The following is a 19,970-nucleotide window of genomic DNA, read 5'->3' as shown; positions in this document are numbered from 1 at the left end:
TGGACTTAATGTACCACCACTGTTTCTAAACGCAGGTAAAAGCCGACTAGAAACTTGGGTGACAATATTTATTGAAGATAGAAAAGCCCAATGTTTCATAGACTACCATATGACTTAAACTCTGGTCTAGGATAATCTAAGTCTGGTAAGGCTAATAATAAAATAAAGCACGGGCTTGTCTGAAAGTAATATTTGTTATCAGACGTGCGCTGAGTTCCATCGCGTCGTCGATGGCGTGCGAGGGCATGGGCGGCGGCATGGGCGCGTGCGTGGGCGACTGCGTGGGCACCGACGCGGACGGCTGCGCGCTGCGGTCCGCGCGTTCGCTCGACACGCTCGGCGCGCGCGCCCGCCTGCGCCGCCAGAACACGACGCGCTCGCTGGACGCGGACGTGGTCATCGCCACCGTGTCCTCCGCGCTCTTCAACGGCACCGCGCTGTCGCCGCCCGACGAGCCGCCGCGCGCTGACGAGGACAGCCCCCTGCTGCGTAAAGCGAGCCTGTGCAACAAACTCGACCGCCCTAAGCGCAAGGTGCCCGACTCTGACTACATCGAATTTTATAAGAAGTGGCGTTCGCTAGAGAACGTCGCTGACGTTAAAGGGGGCGCTAAGATGCCGCGTTTCGCGATCCGCTCGTGGCTGCTCGGTATCTTCGGCGGCGGCGCTCGCAGCACCTCGTCGTCGCTCCGCCGCGCGCCGCACCTGCTCGACCGCGAGTCCGCCGTGTGAGGCGCCGCACCGTGTATATTCCGATATATGTATATGAAATGCTCTTGTAAATAATATGTGTAAGTAAAACGATGTTACCGTCAATTGTGAAATAAGAGTTTAATGTTATTAAATAATTTCTATTGAACATGGTCTCTTAATAATACTGACATAGATCACTTTAACGCTACCGAATAGTTGTATGACGACATCTGTAACGCGCGGGTCGCACTTTCGCGTTATAGATGTCTGTCAGTTAATGTCTACAGAAATTTTATATATCTATGTATTATATTACTAGTATCTTATACATTCTTATAAACTAATCATATCATAACATCTATCACTGCGCCAACATGGTTAAATGGATGTTATTATTATAGTAACACAAAGATTAACATAAATAATATTAACAATTTATAATCCGGACGGGTATTTGACTAGTGGACTTGGACGTAAATTCTGCGTCGGCCTTAATTTTAAAATCGGATTTCTTTAGACAACTACACATTGGTATTGGTATGATAATAATTATCTCAAGTAGATCGTAATAAAGTCTAACGGAATACGGAGGCTAGAGGTAAGGACAGCCTAATCTACGCGATGTAAACGAAAATGTCGAATTGGTGGCGTCACAGTATTTTTAAATAGAGCCAATAGGAAAGTGAATTAAACAAGGAAATTATTTTGAACTACAAAAATACGATAGTTTAAGTTATATGTCTACATTGTAGTTTTTAGAATTTCAGAAATATTAAATGTTCAATTCTGCGAAATTTGAAATATTAAATTCCACTCCACTTTACTTTTATCTTAATAAAGAAGCGTTAGGGTTTGTGGAAAGAGAATCGACGTGTCTTATGGCTTCAGGCCCAGGTTTACCTTACCTTACCTCTACTCATCTATAGCTAGGAGAGAGATGGAATGTGAACTTTAAAGTAACCAGCGAGTAGTGGTGTGCACTTCATAGATGCAAATGCACTGTCTACCCTAAGGACTCCTTAAGAACCTCTGTCGGAGAATAAATTATTATTGTCCAGAAAGTTAAAAGACCTTTAGATGCGCCACAAGTATTTTAAGCCACCTGCGTGTTATGGAAGAAACCTCGTGGAAGAAACTAGTTGAACTTGCTTCTGCAATGTTTTTATTTTTCTGATGTTTTCTATAACCAATAGTACTGATTTTTTTTATAAATTGGCTCTTAAGTAGCCCTTTTGAGCCTCCAATACCGTTTACATCCATAAAGAATAGATATTTTCGAAACTATTGCTATTTTCGAGGTCACAATAATGTCGATAAACAATCGATAGTTACTCTGTGTAAAATTCTAACATGCGACCAGTGAAGAGGAATATAGAAAAAATTTCGTCCAATAGCGTAGGAGTTATCTCAGTTCCATCTCTATCGTACCAACGTAATGAAAGAGGCCATTGGTTGAATCATGTCTATTTCTCAACACGAGATTATTTCGTTGGTCGCATGTAAGTGACAGGAACATGTGGGTAACTGGTACCAATAAAATAAGTAATAAGGCCGCGCCAAGATACTTCCGCGGAGTAATGTCTAGGTAGAGAGGCTAGAAGTAAGGAGAACCATCTATGTACATGAAAAAATGTCCGTTTCTAAAGCGTAGCTTAAAGGTTGATTTAATGAATTTTAAACAAAGCTTCAAAAATCTGCTCCTTATCGCACAGTTTTATTATTGACTCTTAAATTTCATATTAATGGAGTTTCATCAAATGTTTAAACTTTGCGCACGTCACCTACGAAAACAACTCCTTTTTCACTTGCTAACGCTATTTTGGTGGGGTTTTTGCTGCTTATCTCTAGCAGGCCTAACAGTGGCATGCGTCAGAGCCATATCTCGTGAAGAGAAAAAGACTTATGTGGACCAATCACGGCGGAGTTGTTCCAGTCCCATCTCTTTCAAAGCAACGACGGCGACAGTTCAGACGCCGCTATTGGTCGACATTTGTCTTTCTATCGCCTGGAGACATGTCGTGGTGCAAATTTTAGGGCTCTCGCATACGGGCCACCAGCCACAACCACAAAACGCCGCTACCGGTATAATACCTGTAGTTTTCATATACATAGTGCCCGCCGCACGTTACAATCGTTTCTGCTCGCTTCTTGTGGCCCGCACCGGTCACTAAACGCTGCAATTATGATGCGCGATTATGATACTGCATGTATGGATTAAAATAGCAGCTACCGACCACAAGTGCCGACCACGCGTCACAAGTGGCTATCGCGCGCTTCAGCTATTTTTGTGGCCCCTTGTTGCTTCTTGTAGCGGCGTTTGTGGCTGTCGCGTGTGACTCGTGTGCGACTTGAGCCTTCTGGGCATTTTTTCAATTTGTCCCTTGCAAGTAGGTTCTTCTTACATCTCAATACGAATGGTGAATACTCTAAGCGTCGGCTAGCAGCGGTATGCCGGCGGGGTCGTGGCGGTTGACGACGAGGCGGATGTCGCAGCACTGCTCAACGCGTCCGCTAGCAGCGGTATTTAATCTACCGAATGTAATCGGTCCCCATGACGCGTTAGTAACTGCAAATTTAGCGTCCCGGGCTCCCCTACTATTACAAGAAGGTTCTTCTTACATCTCAATATGAATGGTGAATACTCTACGCGTCGGCTAGCAGCGGTATGCCGGCGGGGTCGTGGCAGTTGACGACGAGGCGGATGTCGCAGCGCTGCTCGATGATGGGGCACGACACGCTGGCGTGCTCGCGCAGCGGCGCCTCCAGCAGCTCGGGCCGCTGCGCTTCGCCCACCACCTGCGGACGTTTTTGTTCAAGGTGGTGTGCACAAGGTTTTTAACTATACTACAGCCTGTCTTGATGATTACTGGTTACCAGACAAACAAATTAAAAGTGAAGGTAGAAATCGCATGTCATTTCATGACTTATTTATTTTAGATTATATATAGTATAATATTTTAACCGTGTCTAATTGTTCTAAGCTTATTAATCAAGTTTATTTTCATTAATTTAAGAACAATTTAAGTATAATTGTTATTAGGTGTGAATGTGAAATGACTAGTGATTTCTAAATCCATTTCTAATTTTGTTGGTAAACAGTACTCATCAAGAAAGACTGTAGTATTGGGTAGGGTATAGCCGTGATATCCCAATGGATATGACCTCTGGCTTCGATTCGGAGAGCGTAGGTTTAAATCCGGTCCGGGGCATGCACCTCCATATTTTCAATTATGTGCATTTTAAGAAATTAAATATCACGTGTCTTGAATGGTGAAGGAAAACATCGTGAGAAATACACGTACATACCTGATTTTTTTTTTAAATTCTTTAGATATATTAGAAGTCTGCCAATCCGCATTAGGCCAGCGTGGTGGACTATTGGCCTAACCTCAACAATGAGTCTAATTTGGCTTGCTAATGAGGGTATTGCTCTACTAAATAGTCTTCACGGCCTCCGTGGCGCAGTGGTAAGCGCGATGGATTTACAAGACGGAAGTCCTAGGTTTGATCGCCGGCTGTGCCGATTCAGGTTTCCTTAATTGGTCTGGCTGGTGGGCCGTGGCTAGTTACCACCCTACCGGCACAGACGTACCCCCTAGCGATTTAGCATTCCGATACAATGTCGTGTAGAAACCGTAAAGGGTGTGGATTTTCATCCTAACAAGTTAGCCCGCTCCCATCTTAGATTGCATCATCACTTACCATCAGGTGATATTGTAGTCGAGGGCTAAATTGAAAATAATAAAAAATATGTCTATCCGCTTTACCAGACTATATCTACTTATTTCTGTGCCAAAATTCATCCAGATTTTTCTTATTAATACACAATTGTTTTTTTTATTACATAAATTGACTTACTTCCATTAAATATTCATCACTACGATGATGTAGAACATTATCCGTATATGATTCTAAATGATTCCCCGAAGCGAATCGGAGTTTCTTTGGAGATTCTAAACTGCAACATCTGCAACAAATGAAAAGAAATTACTGTGCGGAGTTTTCACAACGGTGTACAGTAGTTGTTTTAGAGATGAGTCATTATAGTGTAATAATTTTTATTAGCACTTTCCTTGAGAAATTGTAGAGAATTGTCTTGATAATTTGTGTAACACATTTTGTCGGTCTGTCAGACACATTCGCGGCGACAAATCACAACATTACATCATATCAGCCGATGGACGTCCACTGCAGGACATAGGCCTTTTGTAGGGACTTCCAAACATCACGATTCTGAGCCACCTGCATCCAGCGAATCCATGCGACTCGCTTGATGTCGTCAGTCCACCTGGTGGGAGGTCGACCAACACTGCGCTTACTAGTACAGGGTCGCCATTCCAGCACTTTGGGACCCCAACTTTCATCGGCTCTTCGAACTATGTGCCCCGCCCATTGCCACTTCAGCTTCGCAACTCGTTGAGCTATGTCGGTGACTTTGGTTCTTCTGCGGATCTCCTCATTTCTGATTCGATCACGCAGAGATACTCCTAAAATAGCTCTTTCCATCGCCCGCTGTGTGACTCTGAGCCTTCTTATGAGGCCCATAGTTAGCGAACAAGTCTCGGAACCATAGGTTACACTGGCAACATGCACTGTCCGAAGACACAACTTTACAAGTGTCTTATTATTTAGATCAATCTGTGGTAAGTTTGCAGGCGCGCGTACGCCACAGCCTCGCTTTTACCTGTGCAACCCTCCCACTTGGTTCTTCCAATTCCTGCTCTTCATAGAGCTGCGTTGTCCGCGTCGGTCCTGATGCCGCTGGTCCCTCGTGTCAGCAGGCGGCAGACCCTTGGCGTGTGCCCGTCTGCGAGCTCGTGCCGCCGCCGCGCTCGGCTCCTCCCCGCGCAGCCACCACGTGACCTGGTCGCGCTTGCCCTTCATGGACACGATTCCACGCTCTTCTAAAATGTACCCGCCCAGTTGGTCGAGAAATGCCTTGCACGCGGCACTGCAGTGGATCTTCAAAGCTGGAAGTAAATGGAACAATTGGTGCGGTAATGTAGGAGAGTAGTAGGAGAGGCTAAATAGCTTGATCAAAAATCATACGTTGAATCGAGAACGTTCTTCTTGGAAGTCGGCTAAAATGCGTACAGATCGTTTAAGTGTACCTACTTGCTCATCTGTTCGATACACTATAAACCTATTATTATTTGATCATTTCTTTAAAGGCTTAAAGGCTTGTTGAGAACTTTTCAAGGAATTACCTACCTATTTAATAGTAGTACGGCCATTTATTAATCTACCGTCAAAAAGTGTCATTAAAATGCGATATAGCAGATAATTGGTAATAAGTAGGTATGGTTGATATATATATGGTTATATGGTTGATATATATATGGTTATATATATGGTATATATATATGGTTGATATCGAAGGCATTTATGTGATAATACTCACGAACACCCGTTGATTCGAAGCGACTTGCAGTGTTGACGGTGTCGCCGAACAAGCAATACCTGGGCATTTTTAGTCCCACGACACCCGCGCATACTGGACCTAGCAAAATAAATAACAGCATTGGTTATACAGTACCATATATAGTTTAATTAACTCTTCCTTAATTAGTTAGGCACTTTTCAGAATATTGTTAGGTAGGTAGTACCTACTATGAACTATTTAGTTCAACTACAACAACAACGGGAATTAAGTTGTTTGCATCGAGAGATGTTCAGGGCCTGTAGCAATGTGACACGTCCATTCTCTTTCTACAATCGAAAATATCTATCAAGTAAAAAAAAACTTACAGAAAGTATTTTGAACAAATTAAATAATGACTTTTCACTTAACCTACAAAATCTAAAATATTAAATAAAACAAAATCCCCAAGTGCTGCACCAATATGACTTTTAGTTATCAGTAGTAATTATCTGAGCCTTCAAAATGAAGCATGTTTCGATCTTGTTCAGGTCAGGCCCAAGCTTGTATGGGATCGTGTTCATCTCCTTTAAAAATATATGGGAATGACATTTGCTATCGGCAGGTCACGTGATCGAGTTATCGATCGGATCTGTCATTCTCATACGTTTTTCTAGTTTTCGAGCAGTTAGCGTTTGTAGAAAGAGAATAGAATCGCCCAAATTCGTTGCATCGAGAGATCACCATTCTCTTGGTGGGCTTTAGAAATCAGGGCCATTGTCTTAATTGCAAAGTTTGCTGAGTTTAGGTTGAGTGAGGATCTCGTTTCATCATCATCATATTAGACGATGGAGTTTGACACTGCGCCTTCCTGTGTGGGTCACCATTCCAGTATCTTGGGAGTTGGGACCTTAACGCCCATCGCCTCTTCAAAACTGCGAGTATATTGACACTTCAGCTTGGCGACTGCTGAGCTATGTTGGTGACACTTGTCTCTCATCTCATTTCTGGATAAGACTACTCCGAACACAGATATAAGAGGTAACTAGATTTATAAAGTGCCAATTCTTTGTATTGAAACCAGCGTACCCAGGGACGAGGCCTAAATGGCTTGAGGACACGCTTGCGATGTTCCGCATACCCGAGTGTAAGCGGGCCACGACCCCCTGCTACTTCTATTGCTAAAAGCGTTAGGTTTTAGCGTTGTTTGTTCTGTGACTCCGAACATATCTCGTTCTATCGCTCGCTGCGTGACTCTGAGCCGTCTTACAAGCTTAGGTAGCGACCAAGTCTCGGAACCATAGGATCTCGCTTACCCGAGTGTATGCCGACGCGCAGCAGCATGCGGTGCTCGGGGCGGTGGCGCACGCGGAAGGCGCGCGTGGCGGCCAGCAGCGCCAGCGCCATGGACGCCACCTCGCCCGCGTGCAGGATACCGTTGCGGATGGGCAGACCTGATACCTGCGCGTGAAAGTTCGAAGTATAGGAAATTTTGGGACATCTACTTGCCTAAGGGTAATTCATTGATTAAGCAAAACATTGTTTTGTCAGTTTGAATATTAGGGGTAGTAGGGGTATTATCGTTAGGGGTAGAAAGTACACACACATCACGTCATTAATCGATTGCCTACGACTTATAGGGATATTTGCGTATCCATGCCAAGATATAATAAATGTTTACTTTTTTTTGGTCCAGGAAAATCCGCGGTTTCTACATAAGCAGAGCAACATAAGCATAGATACTTTCATCGCAATCAGATAAACGGCTTAGAAACGACATTGATAACAACCATAAATAAATAGGTAACCATAGTCTTGCAGAGTTTCAGCACGTTTTTACTTTCGCTTTTACAGGAGGAAAGGTGGGCTTTACTATACCTAAATGTGTGGATGTTTGTTACACAATGATAACGAATAACGTCAAAAGAAAATATAAACGAGTTTAGCCAAAATGTATCGTAAAGAAGAACCGACTCATTGTATAACATTTAATCTACTTGCTCGTCAATCATGTTCACACATTTTGTAAAACGTCCAGTCATGCACATATTAAGGCAGAACCTTTTCATGGAGGTGACTCGTATTTTTCCTCAGAAATTAAGCCGTCCATGGGATACTCACCACCATATAAGCGTCACCAATCGTTTCGACTTTGTAGACGTCAAAATTTTCTAATATTGAATCGAAGCACGTATAGAGATCATTGAGAAAGTCCACCACCTGCAATATATAATTTGAACAGTAAATAAAAATATAAGTGTTTTTTTTTTTTATTCTTGACAAGTTAGCCCTTGACTACAATCTCACCTGATGGTAAGTGATGATGCAGTCTAAGATGGAAGCGGACTAACTTGTTAGGAAGAGGATGAAAATCCACACCCCTTTCGGTTTCTACACGGCATCGTACCGGAACGCTAAATCGCTTGGCGGTACGTCTTTGCCGGTAGGGTGGTAACTAGCCACGGCCGAAGCCTCCCACCAGCCAGACCTGGACAAATTAAGAAAATCTCAATCTGCCCAGCCGGGGATCGAACCCAGGACCTCCGTCTTGTATATCCACCGCGCATACCATTGCGCTACGGAGGCCGTCTGTTTTAACAAATATAAAAATATCAATTCTAATGACATTGTATCTATAGTGCATACCTAAAAATACTTTGTGACTAATTAAAACAAGGGTTGTATACCTAACTAGATCGGTAAGTGTACCTATAATGTTTTCAATACGAATGTTTTATTCTAAGTAGGTATTTGGGCATCATTAAACAATGATAAATAGGCATCCAGATAAAAGCGTTTCCACATTTTGCCGTCATCGACTTACACTTGGTAGGTGCTAAACCTACTTTATCAGCAGGTAGATCGTGGTTCATTTCATTTCATATCAAGTTAATTTTTCGTGAGTAGCTTCATCTCGATGAGACGATCAACGTTTTTATTTACGAAAATTCTTGATTTTGGTAACTAACTGAGATATCAGGAAAAAAAAAATTCTGCTGGTTAGTAACAACTTTTGATAAACTACCCTCCTCCCAACTTGTATCAATAACGAGGTTATTTTCTGGTAATTGAGTTAGCTACCAGAATCAAGAATTTTCGTAATTAAAAAAGTCTTGTCTGTTGAATTGTCTCATCGAGTTGAAGCTACTCACGAAAAGTTAACTTGATAGCAATCAGTTGTACAAAAAGTTCTACGGATCCCTGACTATTATTATAAAAATAGCTTTGACCTGCAGAGGCGTGCTCTCAGCAGACATGGCGGTGAAGCCCACGATGTCGCTAAAGTATATGGTGACGGAGTCGTAGCTCTCGGGCAGCACGCGCCGCCCGCGCTTTAGCTGCTCGGCGACCGGCGCGGGCAGCATTTCCTCCAGCAACGCCTCTAAACAAATACGTCATGTTTGATAAGTTTGTAAAAATATGGCGATGTCGTAAAACTGTGTAAAAAGGCAAAAAATATAGTTTTGAGGCGATAAATAGGTACGAGTATTTTCTATAGATATTCGTTCGTTCGTTATCAACCCATATTCGACTCTGTGCTAAGTTCGAGTCTCTTCTCTAAATGAGAAGCATTAGGCCAATAGTCCACCACGCTGGCCCAATGCGATGCGAAAGACTTCACACACGCAGAGAATTAAGAAAATTCTCTGGTATGCAGGTTTCCCCGCGATGTTTTCCTTTACCGTTTGAGACACGTTATTTAATTTCTTGAAATGCACACAACTGAAAAGAGAGGTGCATGCCCCGGACCGGATTAGAACCCACACCCTCCGGAATCATTCACTGGGCTATTACGGCTCTATAGATATTATTTATAGTTTTGTAATTGATTTGTGAACCATGACGGTAATGTGCTCGACTCGTAAGGTTCGGTATAGGACTATATCCTATAGAATGCAAAAGCTACAACATTTTATTTTATTCACAAAAAAAGAAGAGTTGTGTCTACACCTATACCATTAGTATATATATTTTCAAGAATTTGTAGGTACTAGTTTAAGGTCCATTAACGAGGAGACTTAAACAGTGTGACAAATAAGCTGAGAGTTTGGTTAATAAGAACCTATTATTCCTATTCGAAGGTATTTTTCATGGCTAACGAATTTACTTAACACGACTGGTTTATCAGTCGTGACATTAATAAAATATCGAGTAAATACTTATCAATATTCACAGTTTGTCAGTGGACCAGACAATTATTCAAGCTAGCGTTCGAAGCGTGACCGAAAGTTTAAGTTAGGCCACAGGCCAGTCCATTAATAAATATTGCTACGTTTATAGGCCAGCGCGGAATGTACGAGGAAGTGTAAAATGGTTTCGAATTTGAATAATGCTATAAATATGCTAATACTTATTGCGAGCTTTCGGTTGTAACTTTTTATTGCGAAGGGAACCTACCTACTATTAAGTGGGAATTTCGCTTGCGTTAGAAAAGTAGTCGTGATGCCAAATGGCTATGATAGGTACGAGTAGGTACCTACCTTATCTAGCAAAGAACTTTTATTAATTCAATAGTTCCGGTTAGGTGTCTGAAGAAAATATAATTTCATCGTCCTGTATTTATTTTTACAAGAGAGATTAGATAGTTTATATTATTGTAGAAATAAAAAGTTCTCGATTTGGGTTCCCGACAGTTGTGTGGTATCAGTATCTGTAGGAGTTATACCTTATTTTACATGATTGCCTATTAAATTATCTGAGTTCTATAATTGTTTGTACTACTTTTACCTGTTTAAAGTATTTGTCTAGAATACTTTAAACAGGTTAAAGTAGTAGTTAGTAGTAGTAGTAGTAGTAGTAGTAAAAAATAAATATGTAGGTAATTGATATAAATTACCTGTTTTTTTCTTTTCTTCTTGTAATTGATCAGTTCGCTCATCAACTAAAGCTTCCAAGTTGTTTGCATATTTTTCCATCATCGCTATCATATTATCAAAAATATTTGGTTTCCTGAAAGTAAACATTTCATTCATAACTCTGTATAAGAGGTTACAGTAACAATTAAAATTTACCCTTAGGTATATTAATCATTGAATACCTCCAACCATCAACGTTGGAACGGCGTGGTTATTTGAACTTCAAATCTCTTCGTCTATAAAGGGAGACTCGGCTCTGTTTTAACCTTACAAATAGGCTGTCACTAATGATTAGCGATCTGAGTCCCTAAAGATTACGTTTCATTTTTGGTTGTAAATTAAAGAAGTAAGAAAGAAAGAAAGAAAATATTTCGAAATTATGCCACACATCACAATATCTCCAGTACACCAGGACATTTAGGACAATACCCTGCGATGTGTGGCATAACCCAGAAAATGACCCCAGCTCAGCACAATGCTACAATACTGCAATATAGTGAATGTGTTTCATACATGCCCTTCCGGAGCGGTCGCAGGCGCGTCCGTATAGCTTTGAAGTCTGGTCTCTGCGCCGGCTCCTCGGCCCAACACTCGGCGCAGCATTCGCGCACGCAGTCAAACCGACCCGTCAAGTCTTCTAATGGTGGCCTACCACAGGAAATTATCTATACTAATATAATAAAGCTAAAGAGTATTTTTGATTGAACGCGCTAATCTCAGGAACTACTGGTCCGATTTGAAAAATTCTTTCAGTGTTAGATAGCCCATTTATCGAGGAAGGCTATAGGCTATAGGCTATATATCCCCGTATTCCTACGGGAACGGGAACCACGCGAGTTAAACCGCGCGGCGTCAGCTAGTGTAGTATAATGTAGTCAATAATCAAATTACTAAACGAAATAATTAATTTTGCTCGTAACAACTTTTGCCAATTTTAACTGACCTAGAATGAGAATGAATTTCCTTTATAATTTTTGTTATCATCTTGAGGTAAACAAAAAAAGGGGAAGGAAACCTCTGAAAGTTACGAATTATTTAAATTATACCTACCTAGGTACGTAGGGTAGGTATCTATAGAGAGCCATGATAGCTCAGAGGATATGACCTCTGCCTCCGATGCCGGAGGGTGTGAACCTGAATACCTGAGAATTTTCCCAATTCTCTGCATGTGTGAATTCTGCCAATCCGCATTGGGCCAGCGTGGTGGACTATTTTCCTGACCCCTCTTGTTCTGAGAGGAAGCTCGAGCTCAGCAGTGAGCCGAATATGGGTTGATAATGAATGAATGAAAGAATAACATAATATATAGTTAAAGCTTACTCGCGTTATTATTATGGTGAAGCCTCATTCATAATCGCGGAGTATTTGCGACATATTTACGAAACTTGTCTCCAGTGAATAAGTAGCTTTTACCTTGTACAGTAATGTGTTTTTACAGTAATCTGAGTGCCTAGTGGGAGTTTTGCAATATTTTCATATTGTTACTATCGCGTTGAAGTAAACGTGAATTTATATGGAATTGAAACAGTTGTGCAGTAGTGCCAAGAGATGGCGCTGTCTCAATTCCTTAGAAATTCGCGTTTACGTTAACGCGATAGTATCAGTATCAAACTGCCACTTGGCCTTCTGAATAGGTTGAACGTGAACACACAAAGCGAGACACATACCTACCTGTAAGGCGCAGGGTGGGGGTGTGCTAGACGCCGCAGCAGCGCCGGCGGCGGGAGAGCGTCCGCCCCGAAGGGGCCGCGGCGCGTGTGCAGCTCGTAGAGGAGCAGCGCGAATGCGTACACGTCCGCCGGCGCGGAGCCGCTGCGAACATCCAGAGATGTAGGGAAGCAGTCCTTTCCCCACCCCGCGAAGCGGAGCAACTCCGGCGACAGGTACGCAAGACCTGTGCAGAACATCATACAATTAGTTTATTAATGACTAGCGGACGCCCGCGACTTCGTCCGCGTGAAACCCTACTACTACACTGCCCTACCCCTACTCTACCCCTACCCTACTCCTACCCGACGCGACTCCTACGACGCGACAGAAGCTTATATAATAAAAATTTTAATAAAAAAAATACAACCGACTTCAAAACCTAAAAACGTACCCACTAAACTAAAAAGTGAAAAATAACATCATAATATGTTCTACCTGCTGATCAGTATGAAGGCGGTGCTAAGCCGGTGATGTATTAATTCAAGCCATGTGAGAATATCTTATAGATTTAGATTTTGCAGACAGTGTCGTTTCGTGTGGTCCTGTCAGAAATGGCTTAAATTAAGACAACACCGGCTAAGCACCGCCTTCATACTGATCAGCAGGTAGAACATATTATGATGTTATTTTTCACTTTTTAGTTTAGTGGGTACGTTTTTAGGTTTTGAAGTCGGTTGTATTTTTTTTATTAAAATTTTTATTATTTTTCCATTTTTAGTGTAAAATTTCATCTCAAACGAATACATCAGACCCCTAATGACAGTCACAACCCATCTTGGTACAAAATTCTCAGCAATACAAATTAATCAAGCCCAAGCACAAGGTAGCTACCGTAAACCGTTAAGGAGTTCCCTTAATTGACCTTGGTCTTCATCATCAGACCCCTAATAACAGATACAACTTATCTTGGTAGAAAGTTCTCAGCAATACGAATTAATCAAGGCCAAACACAAGGTAGTTACTGTAAACTGTTAAGGCGTTCCCTTAATTGTCCTTGGTCTTCATCACCAACCCACTAAATGACAGTCACAACCTATCTATGTGGAAAGTTCTCATTAATACAAATCAATCAAGCCCAAACACAAGGTAACTGCTGTAAATCGCCGAGGAGTTCCCTCGTCTGTTTTATGGCTCCATCATCAGATCGATTTTAAACCTTCATAAAATTGTAGTACTTAAAAGTAGTAAATGGAAAAGTATACAAACATACTAGACACCCATATAATTTTCGAAAGTTCCCCTCAATTTCTCCAGGATTCCATCATCAGATCTTGACATGATGGCAATGGGACCAAATGGGGACTATACCGTTTCAAACAAAAAAAGAATTTTTGAAATCGGTCCAGGCGTCTTTGAGTAATCGGTGTACATACATAAAAAAAAAAAAAAAAAAAATACCGGCCGAATTGAGAACCTCCTCCTTTTTGAAGTCGGTTAAAAATGGAGTAACTTCTCCCGTTTTCCCAACATTTCCCTTCACTGCTCTGCTCCTATTGAGTGTGGCGTGATGAAAAGTATACTATAACCTGCCCAGGAGTATGAAGAATAATTGTACCAGGTTTCGTTAATACCCGTTCAGTAGCTTTTGTTTCTATAACGAACATACAGACAGACAGACAGACAGAAAGACAGACAGACAGACAAAAATTTAACTGATTGCATTTTTGGCATCAGTATCGATCACTAATCACCCCCTGATAGTTTTTTTGGAAATATATTTCATTTACAGAATTGACCTCTCTGCAGATTTATTATAAGTATAGATCATATACCACTATACCTACTTATGTTTTTTTCTGATCAATTGCCAATGATAACAGCAGGGGGAACCTAAGATCAGAAGCTCAGAAGCTCTGCCAGAGTCTGAGGTCTAGACGAAGGACGGAACCACTCTAGAGGTGCGTTTGCTATGAGTCTGCTATGAATGTATGAGGAGTTGGAGTCTCATCTGACTCTGTGACCATTTTAAGTGATTCTCGCGGCTAAAATTTTTAAATAGGAATGTTTGTTTGTTATAAGGTACATATATACACGATAATTATTTATAGAACAAAACTTTTGCCAATAAGAAGCTTTTGCTGTAGGTAGGTACTATAAAATGGATAGTCAAATGTCGGTTAAAGATAAAATGATTTTCATTTTATAGCTCTGGATAATGGAATCGGTTAAAATGATAACTGCAAAGTCAATGCATAAAACGTTCTATGCTTCCTGCAAACGATAGATAAACAGTGTTTATTGTGCATTTATAGGTGAAGGATTTTGGATATCATACGCGCACTTCATTGACCTGTTAATAACATATTATTGGATATTTTAATTGAGTTTTACCCAAGCTTAGTTTTACTTTGTATTGATTTGTTTTTGGCTATGAAATTTTGTTTCTTTAAAAATAATTAGGATGACTTGATTGATTGAGGTATAGGTAAGTAATTAGTTGATCATAAAGTAATGAATACTTACTATCTATATGAGATCTCAGTGCGTTAGGATCAGACGGGGGAACCTCTCCTCTTCTAAACTCCCTCAGTCCGAAGTCCGCAAGCTTTACCACCCACCGCGCGTCCACCAGACAGTTTGATGGCCGAAGAGATCCATGATACTGTAGTGGCGACTCGTGGATGAAGATCATCCCCTATGTAAACATTTTATCGTTAAATTCTCTATTTTATTATCTTCGTTATAATTGACGGATCAAGATGGTCCACTTGAATGGTAAGTGGAAAACCATTGTCTATCTATAATACAGTTCGTACGGATACGTGTTTGTACCTACTGTGTTTGGTTAGCCAGGTGTCAACTTAATGCGCACGAATTATAAATAGAGTAACAAATTATGAAGTAACACTTACAGTTGCGTGGACACATATACACATATACATACAGATGTCATGTTTGTTATGGAAGAGTAAGGTCTTCTGGCAAAGGCACCGTCATCCAAAAGAATCCAGGCCAAAAGAAGATCTCTACAATGCTATTGTTAAAAACTTGTATGTTTAAGTGATAAAGATTTGTATCGTAAATACCATCGATCGTAGATCGTTAGACGGGCCTCAGAGCGTCGCGGAATTGTCATTGGTTTCGCACATCGAGTACGTCATCACTAACTTATTTCTCTTTATTCATGTTGTGGCTTGTGTTTTTACACACCCAAAAAGAACACGAAGGCATAATTAAGGGATTTAATTAAAAAAAAAAACAGTAAATATCTTTTTAAGTCCACGTGCACGCACAGCATGCGCTTGTTAGGTACGTACTAAGGTAATGTGCGTGCGCGTCTTTGGGTAATTACATAAAATTGTGCTTTCTTTAGTATGGAGGGGCCCATCTAACGATTTATATCGATGGTAAATACAATATCTCGCAAGGCTTGCAAGAAATACGTCCTACCAAGGCCGTATGTCTATGAACTTGCAGCTATAAATTACTAATTACCCCGGCAACCATACGCTTCAATCTGAAACACGGCAATGCTGCTTGAAGGTCGTATAATAGAAAATCCCCGGCAATAGTACCAAATTCCCCGGACGACCTATTACAAAAAGCTCTGCTACCTACTACCTACCTACAAAACATTCAAGTTGTTTGCATTGGCTATAAAAGATTAGGTATGTAGATTAATGCTATATTGAAAACAATAAGAATTCTAATTAATTTGATTACAATAGAGTTAACAATAGTAAATCTTAAATATTCAACAGGTAATCTATGTAGGGATCAGTGTTCAGTCAGATTCTAGGTTGTATCTATGTACCTATTGACGGTCATAACTACGTCAATGTAATCTTATTATATTATAAATTGCACGTTTATGCAAATTTTAAATGTTATACGCTGTTCTAGCAAGAGCACGTTCCTCAATTAAGGTAAAGCCTCATTAAAGCCTCCCAGTAGTCGATCAGCAGGTCCTCCTGATATCGTGCGATAGAGGCGATCCGGTGACGAACAAATGTACAAAGTTCATATAACTAGTAGGACTCCTTATTATCAGTCAATTTGAAAGGCCCATTACAGGGCAAGATTCTCCTCATAGGGGATTAGGAGCTTAGATCACAATGCTGCTCTAATGCGGGTTAGCGGGTCACATGAATGAATAAACAATTTTACCTGGTCCGACGTTTAAATGTGTCCATAGCGTCACTAATTTCCCAACTCCAAGATGAGAAATTCCCGAAAAAAATTCTATATTTCATAGCCCGACCCAGACCTTTGAACCCCAGGATTTTGAAATTTAATGCCATATAGACTAACCAATGGACCGATGGACCGACAGACATGCAGGCCAAGAGGCAATATGTCATTAGAAGTCCGTATTTAATGTAGGTACTAACTGATCGAGGCGATGCTGGTCGGTTACCGGGGGGTCCTAATGACCTTAAAAAAAATTGACACTTAGGCTCTATTTAAAAATGCCAAAAATATTTTTACATACCCTTATAATATCACCAACAAGAGAGGCGATGAACATATTATCTAGTTTGATGTCTTCATTTTCTAAAATATCCTGAAAAAAAAAAGTACGTTTTTAATGTCTGTAACTTTTTTGTTAAATCGGAATTTTATTTCTGTTTACAGAAATTATAGAAGAAAAAGAAGAAGTAGAAATACTTTACTGCACTCAAAATTAAATAAAAAACATTAAAAATGAACACTTGAAACTGAAAATTAGCATGCAAAGACGGCCTTATATTGCTTGCTTTAATCTCTACCAGTCCCCTACTTAAATCATTAACACTGTAATAAGACTTTCATATAAGTTTGTTTTATTAAACACACTTTGAACATTTGAGCGACACGCCAGTGGCTTTATTTGACAGTCTTTAACAATGTGGCAGTTTATTATAAAAAAGTCCAAAAGAGAAGTCCAATATTTCATAGTCCGACCCAGAATTCAAACACATTCATTATCCAAAGCTAACTAACGGGACAGTTTAGGATTCTATAAGTTTGAAATGTTCAATAATACTTTAATCTTACCTTAAGACTACCTCTAGTACAGTACTCAGAAAGAGCACACACGTTTGGCGGTTCGATGCACGCGCCCACGAAACCATTCACGTTGTCATGCTGCAAGTCCCGCATCTGTGTCAGGGATTAGTCTTTGATTTATTGTGAAAATGATGAAAAAAGTGGATTATAACTCAGATAATAAAATCCAGTGCCGCCATGTTGTCAAGTTGTATGTATCTTTGTGACAAGGGTAAAATATAATTACATATTTTTCCTCTTGGTCCTTGGCCTGTGTTAGCTAGACTTTCGTTGTTTTATAGAAGCTGAAAAAATCCATCACCCCATTTTATATATAAATAATGTTCAATATCTAAAGATGTTGATGAACTATCAGAGAATTGCCACGAAGCAACGACGATGACGTAGTGGCTAGTGCTGTGGTTCTCAAAAGGGATGTCCTGGGTTCGATTTCTAGCTCGGGTCAGTTTAAGATTTTAAAAGTTCTAAATTGGCTCAGGTCTGGTGGGTCTTAGCCGTGGCTAGATATCTACCGACAAAGACGTACCACCAAGTGATTTAGCGTTCCGGTACGATGCTGCGTAGAAACCGTCACAGGTATGGGTAGAATAAACATGTACATGTTCTAAGTAAGCGCGCATCCATCTTAGACTTCGTCACTTAACGTCAGCTAGGCTATTCTGTAACGATATTTTTATAACTCGCAAGTGCGAGTTTCGAATTCACCTCTAACTCTCTCCGTCTAACACGATAATATAGAATGACAAAGATATCGGTGAATTCGAAAGTCGCACTTGCGAGTTAAACAAAACATCGTTAGAGAATAGCCGTGCAGGTGAGCAAGCGGTCAAGGGCTAATTTTACATTGAATTGAAAAAATATTGAAACAAATTCTATCGTCAGGACCTTAAAACGAGTATGTTTCCTCATATTATTATACCGAAGAAAATATAAAAGAAATACTTTTTATAGTTGGACGGATGACTTTTCAGCTTTTATAAAATGACGTAGGTGTGGCCATTAGAGGCTCACATACCAATAGTGGCATTATTTTGACAGATGAAATCTTTATTGTGTGATGAGGAAGATAATACCAGTAGCCACGACCTATTCGCGATGTCGTGATAAACTCCATGTATTCTGTGACAAGGAAAAGCCCTTGAAATACTTTTTCTTGGCATTGTCACGGGGTATTCAATAAATAAAAATAACACACGATATTTTCCATATTTAAGAGTGACCAATTAATTACCGAGTTATCACAAATATAGGTAGTAGGTAAATATAGGTAGGTAGTAAGTAGTAGATATATTATAAAAATATAGTCTGAATAAAATCTTTTGATTACAGACTTAAGGCCCCCATATTTATATACGTGTATTAACCTCAATTTTCTTCAAAGTAAAGTAAACTTAAAATAGTAAATATTATAGTAATAATTAAATTCAATTGATTTTGGAGAAAATTGCCTGTTTATAATTTTGGCGTTAAGTGTTAAACTAATAATCCAGCACGACATGATACTTAATGTATAAAAATATGTGTCTATTTGATTATCATGCCGTGCTGGATTCTCTTCTTCTTAAATCTCTCTCTCTAAAACAAATTCAGATGTCAATAGTTATTAGTAAAATTTAATTTGTCGATTAAAGACTGAAATACGAAATTTAAATCCCCTATGACTAAAGTATCCAACCTATAAAGTAATATATAACCAAGAATTGTATGAAGGTTTACATTTTATACATCTTTCTATTATTCTCTTTGAAAAATGTAAAATGTAGTATTCGCTGACATAACGACGCGGTCAAGAAAATGATCACGAAGCTAACGTCGTCTTGTTGTGAGTCTTGAAGCATAAGCTCGTGAAATAACTTCACGGATGTGTAACTTTATTTTATTTATACCAGTATATTCGTAAATAGTCGGATTGCTATAACAAATGTTGGTATTCTTATACTATGATAAGAAATATATTATATTTGCTTCTTATACTGTAGTATAAGGTTATGTTATGCAACTCATTTCGCAACAGCATGATTTTAAACTTTTTATATTTTAAGGGAGCTTACACACTGTACCCGTCGACCCCAAATAGATTTTTGAATTAGACTAAACAGTCAGGCAGTTTGGCTTGTGATTTTGCACCGTCGATAAAGTTGTCTTATAGCAACGACACTTATCAGGCAACAACAAATATACAGCAATGCTGCTTGGCGTCAAAAATAAGCATGACAGTGTTACTTTCTGGACGAGCTTTATCACAAAGATCTGACTACTAAAATGCTTGCTATTATGAATGTTAATACTCATGCTGTTTATCTATATTTGGTAGGTACGATTTTTATAATCCCTACACTTATTTTTTTAATTTTCGAATGATAT

The 19,970-nt window shown here is 40.0% G+C and overlaps 2 protein-coding genes across 5 annotated transcripts in view; one reads left to right on the top strand and one right to left on the bottom strand.

Annotated features, from left to right (window-relative positions):
* LOC112053871 (receptor-type guanylate cyclase Gyc76C) overlaps positions 1-858 on the top strand; it is a 36,607-nt gene extending 35,749 nt beyond the window's left edge. For all 4 annotated transcript variants that reach the window (XM_024093460.2, XM_024093459.2, XM_024093463.2 and 1 more), the window contains exon 25: positions 203-858. In XM_024093460.2, coding sequence (XP_023949228.1) covers positions 203-731 — 529 coding nt within the window. In that variant the 3' untranslated portion in view covers positions 732-858. The remainder of the gene's footprint in view (positions 1-202) is intronic.
* Positions 816-19,970, bottom strand: part of LOC112053872 (guanylate cyclase 32E) — an 80,284-nt gene continuing 61,129 nt past the window's right edge. Inside the window, exons 14-26 of the mRNA XM_052881783.1 lie at positions 17,595-17,699; positions 17,050-17,121; positions 15,081-15,252; positions 12,579-12,801; positions 11,421-11,555; positions 10,889-11,001; positions 9,282-9,433; positions 8,173-8,271; positions 7,368-7,512; positions 6,094-6,192; positions 5,377-5,662; positions 4,551-4,659; positions 816-3,488 (exon numbers count right to left, since the gene is read on the bottom strand). Of these exons, the coding sequence (XP_052737743.1) occupies positions 3,336-3,488; positions 4,551-4,659; positions 5,377-5,662; positions 6,094-6,192; positions 7,368-7,512; positions 8,173-8,271; positions 9,282-9,433; positions 10,889-11,001; positions 11,421-11,555; positions 12,579-12,801; positions 15,081-15,252; positions 17,050-17,121; positions 17,595-17,699 (1,863 nt within the window). The 3' untranslated portion in view covers positions 816-3,335. The remainder of the gene's footprint in view (positions 3,489-4,550; positions 4,660-5,376; positions 5,663-6,093; positions 6,193-7,367; positions 7,513-8,172; positions 8,272-9,281; positions 9,434-10,888; positions 11,002-11,420; positions 11,556-12,578; positions 12,802-15,080; positions 15,253-17,049; positions 17,122-17,594; positions 17,700-19,970) is intronic.

Source organism: Bicyclus anynana, chromosome 5 (assembly GCF_947172395.1).
Source record: "Bicyclus anynana chromosome 5, ilBicAnyn1.1, whole genome shotgun sequence".
Classification (NCBI taxonomy): Eukaryota; Metazoa; Arthropoda; class Insecta; order Lepidoptera; family Nymphalidae; genus Bicyclus; species Bicyclus anynana.
The sequence above is the reverse complement of the archived record's forward strand: the minus strand, read 5'-3'. Positions and strand labels throughout refer to the sequence as shown.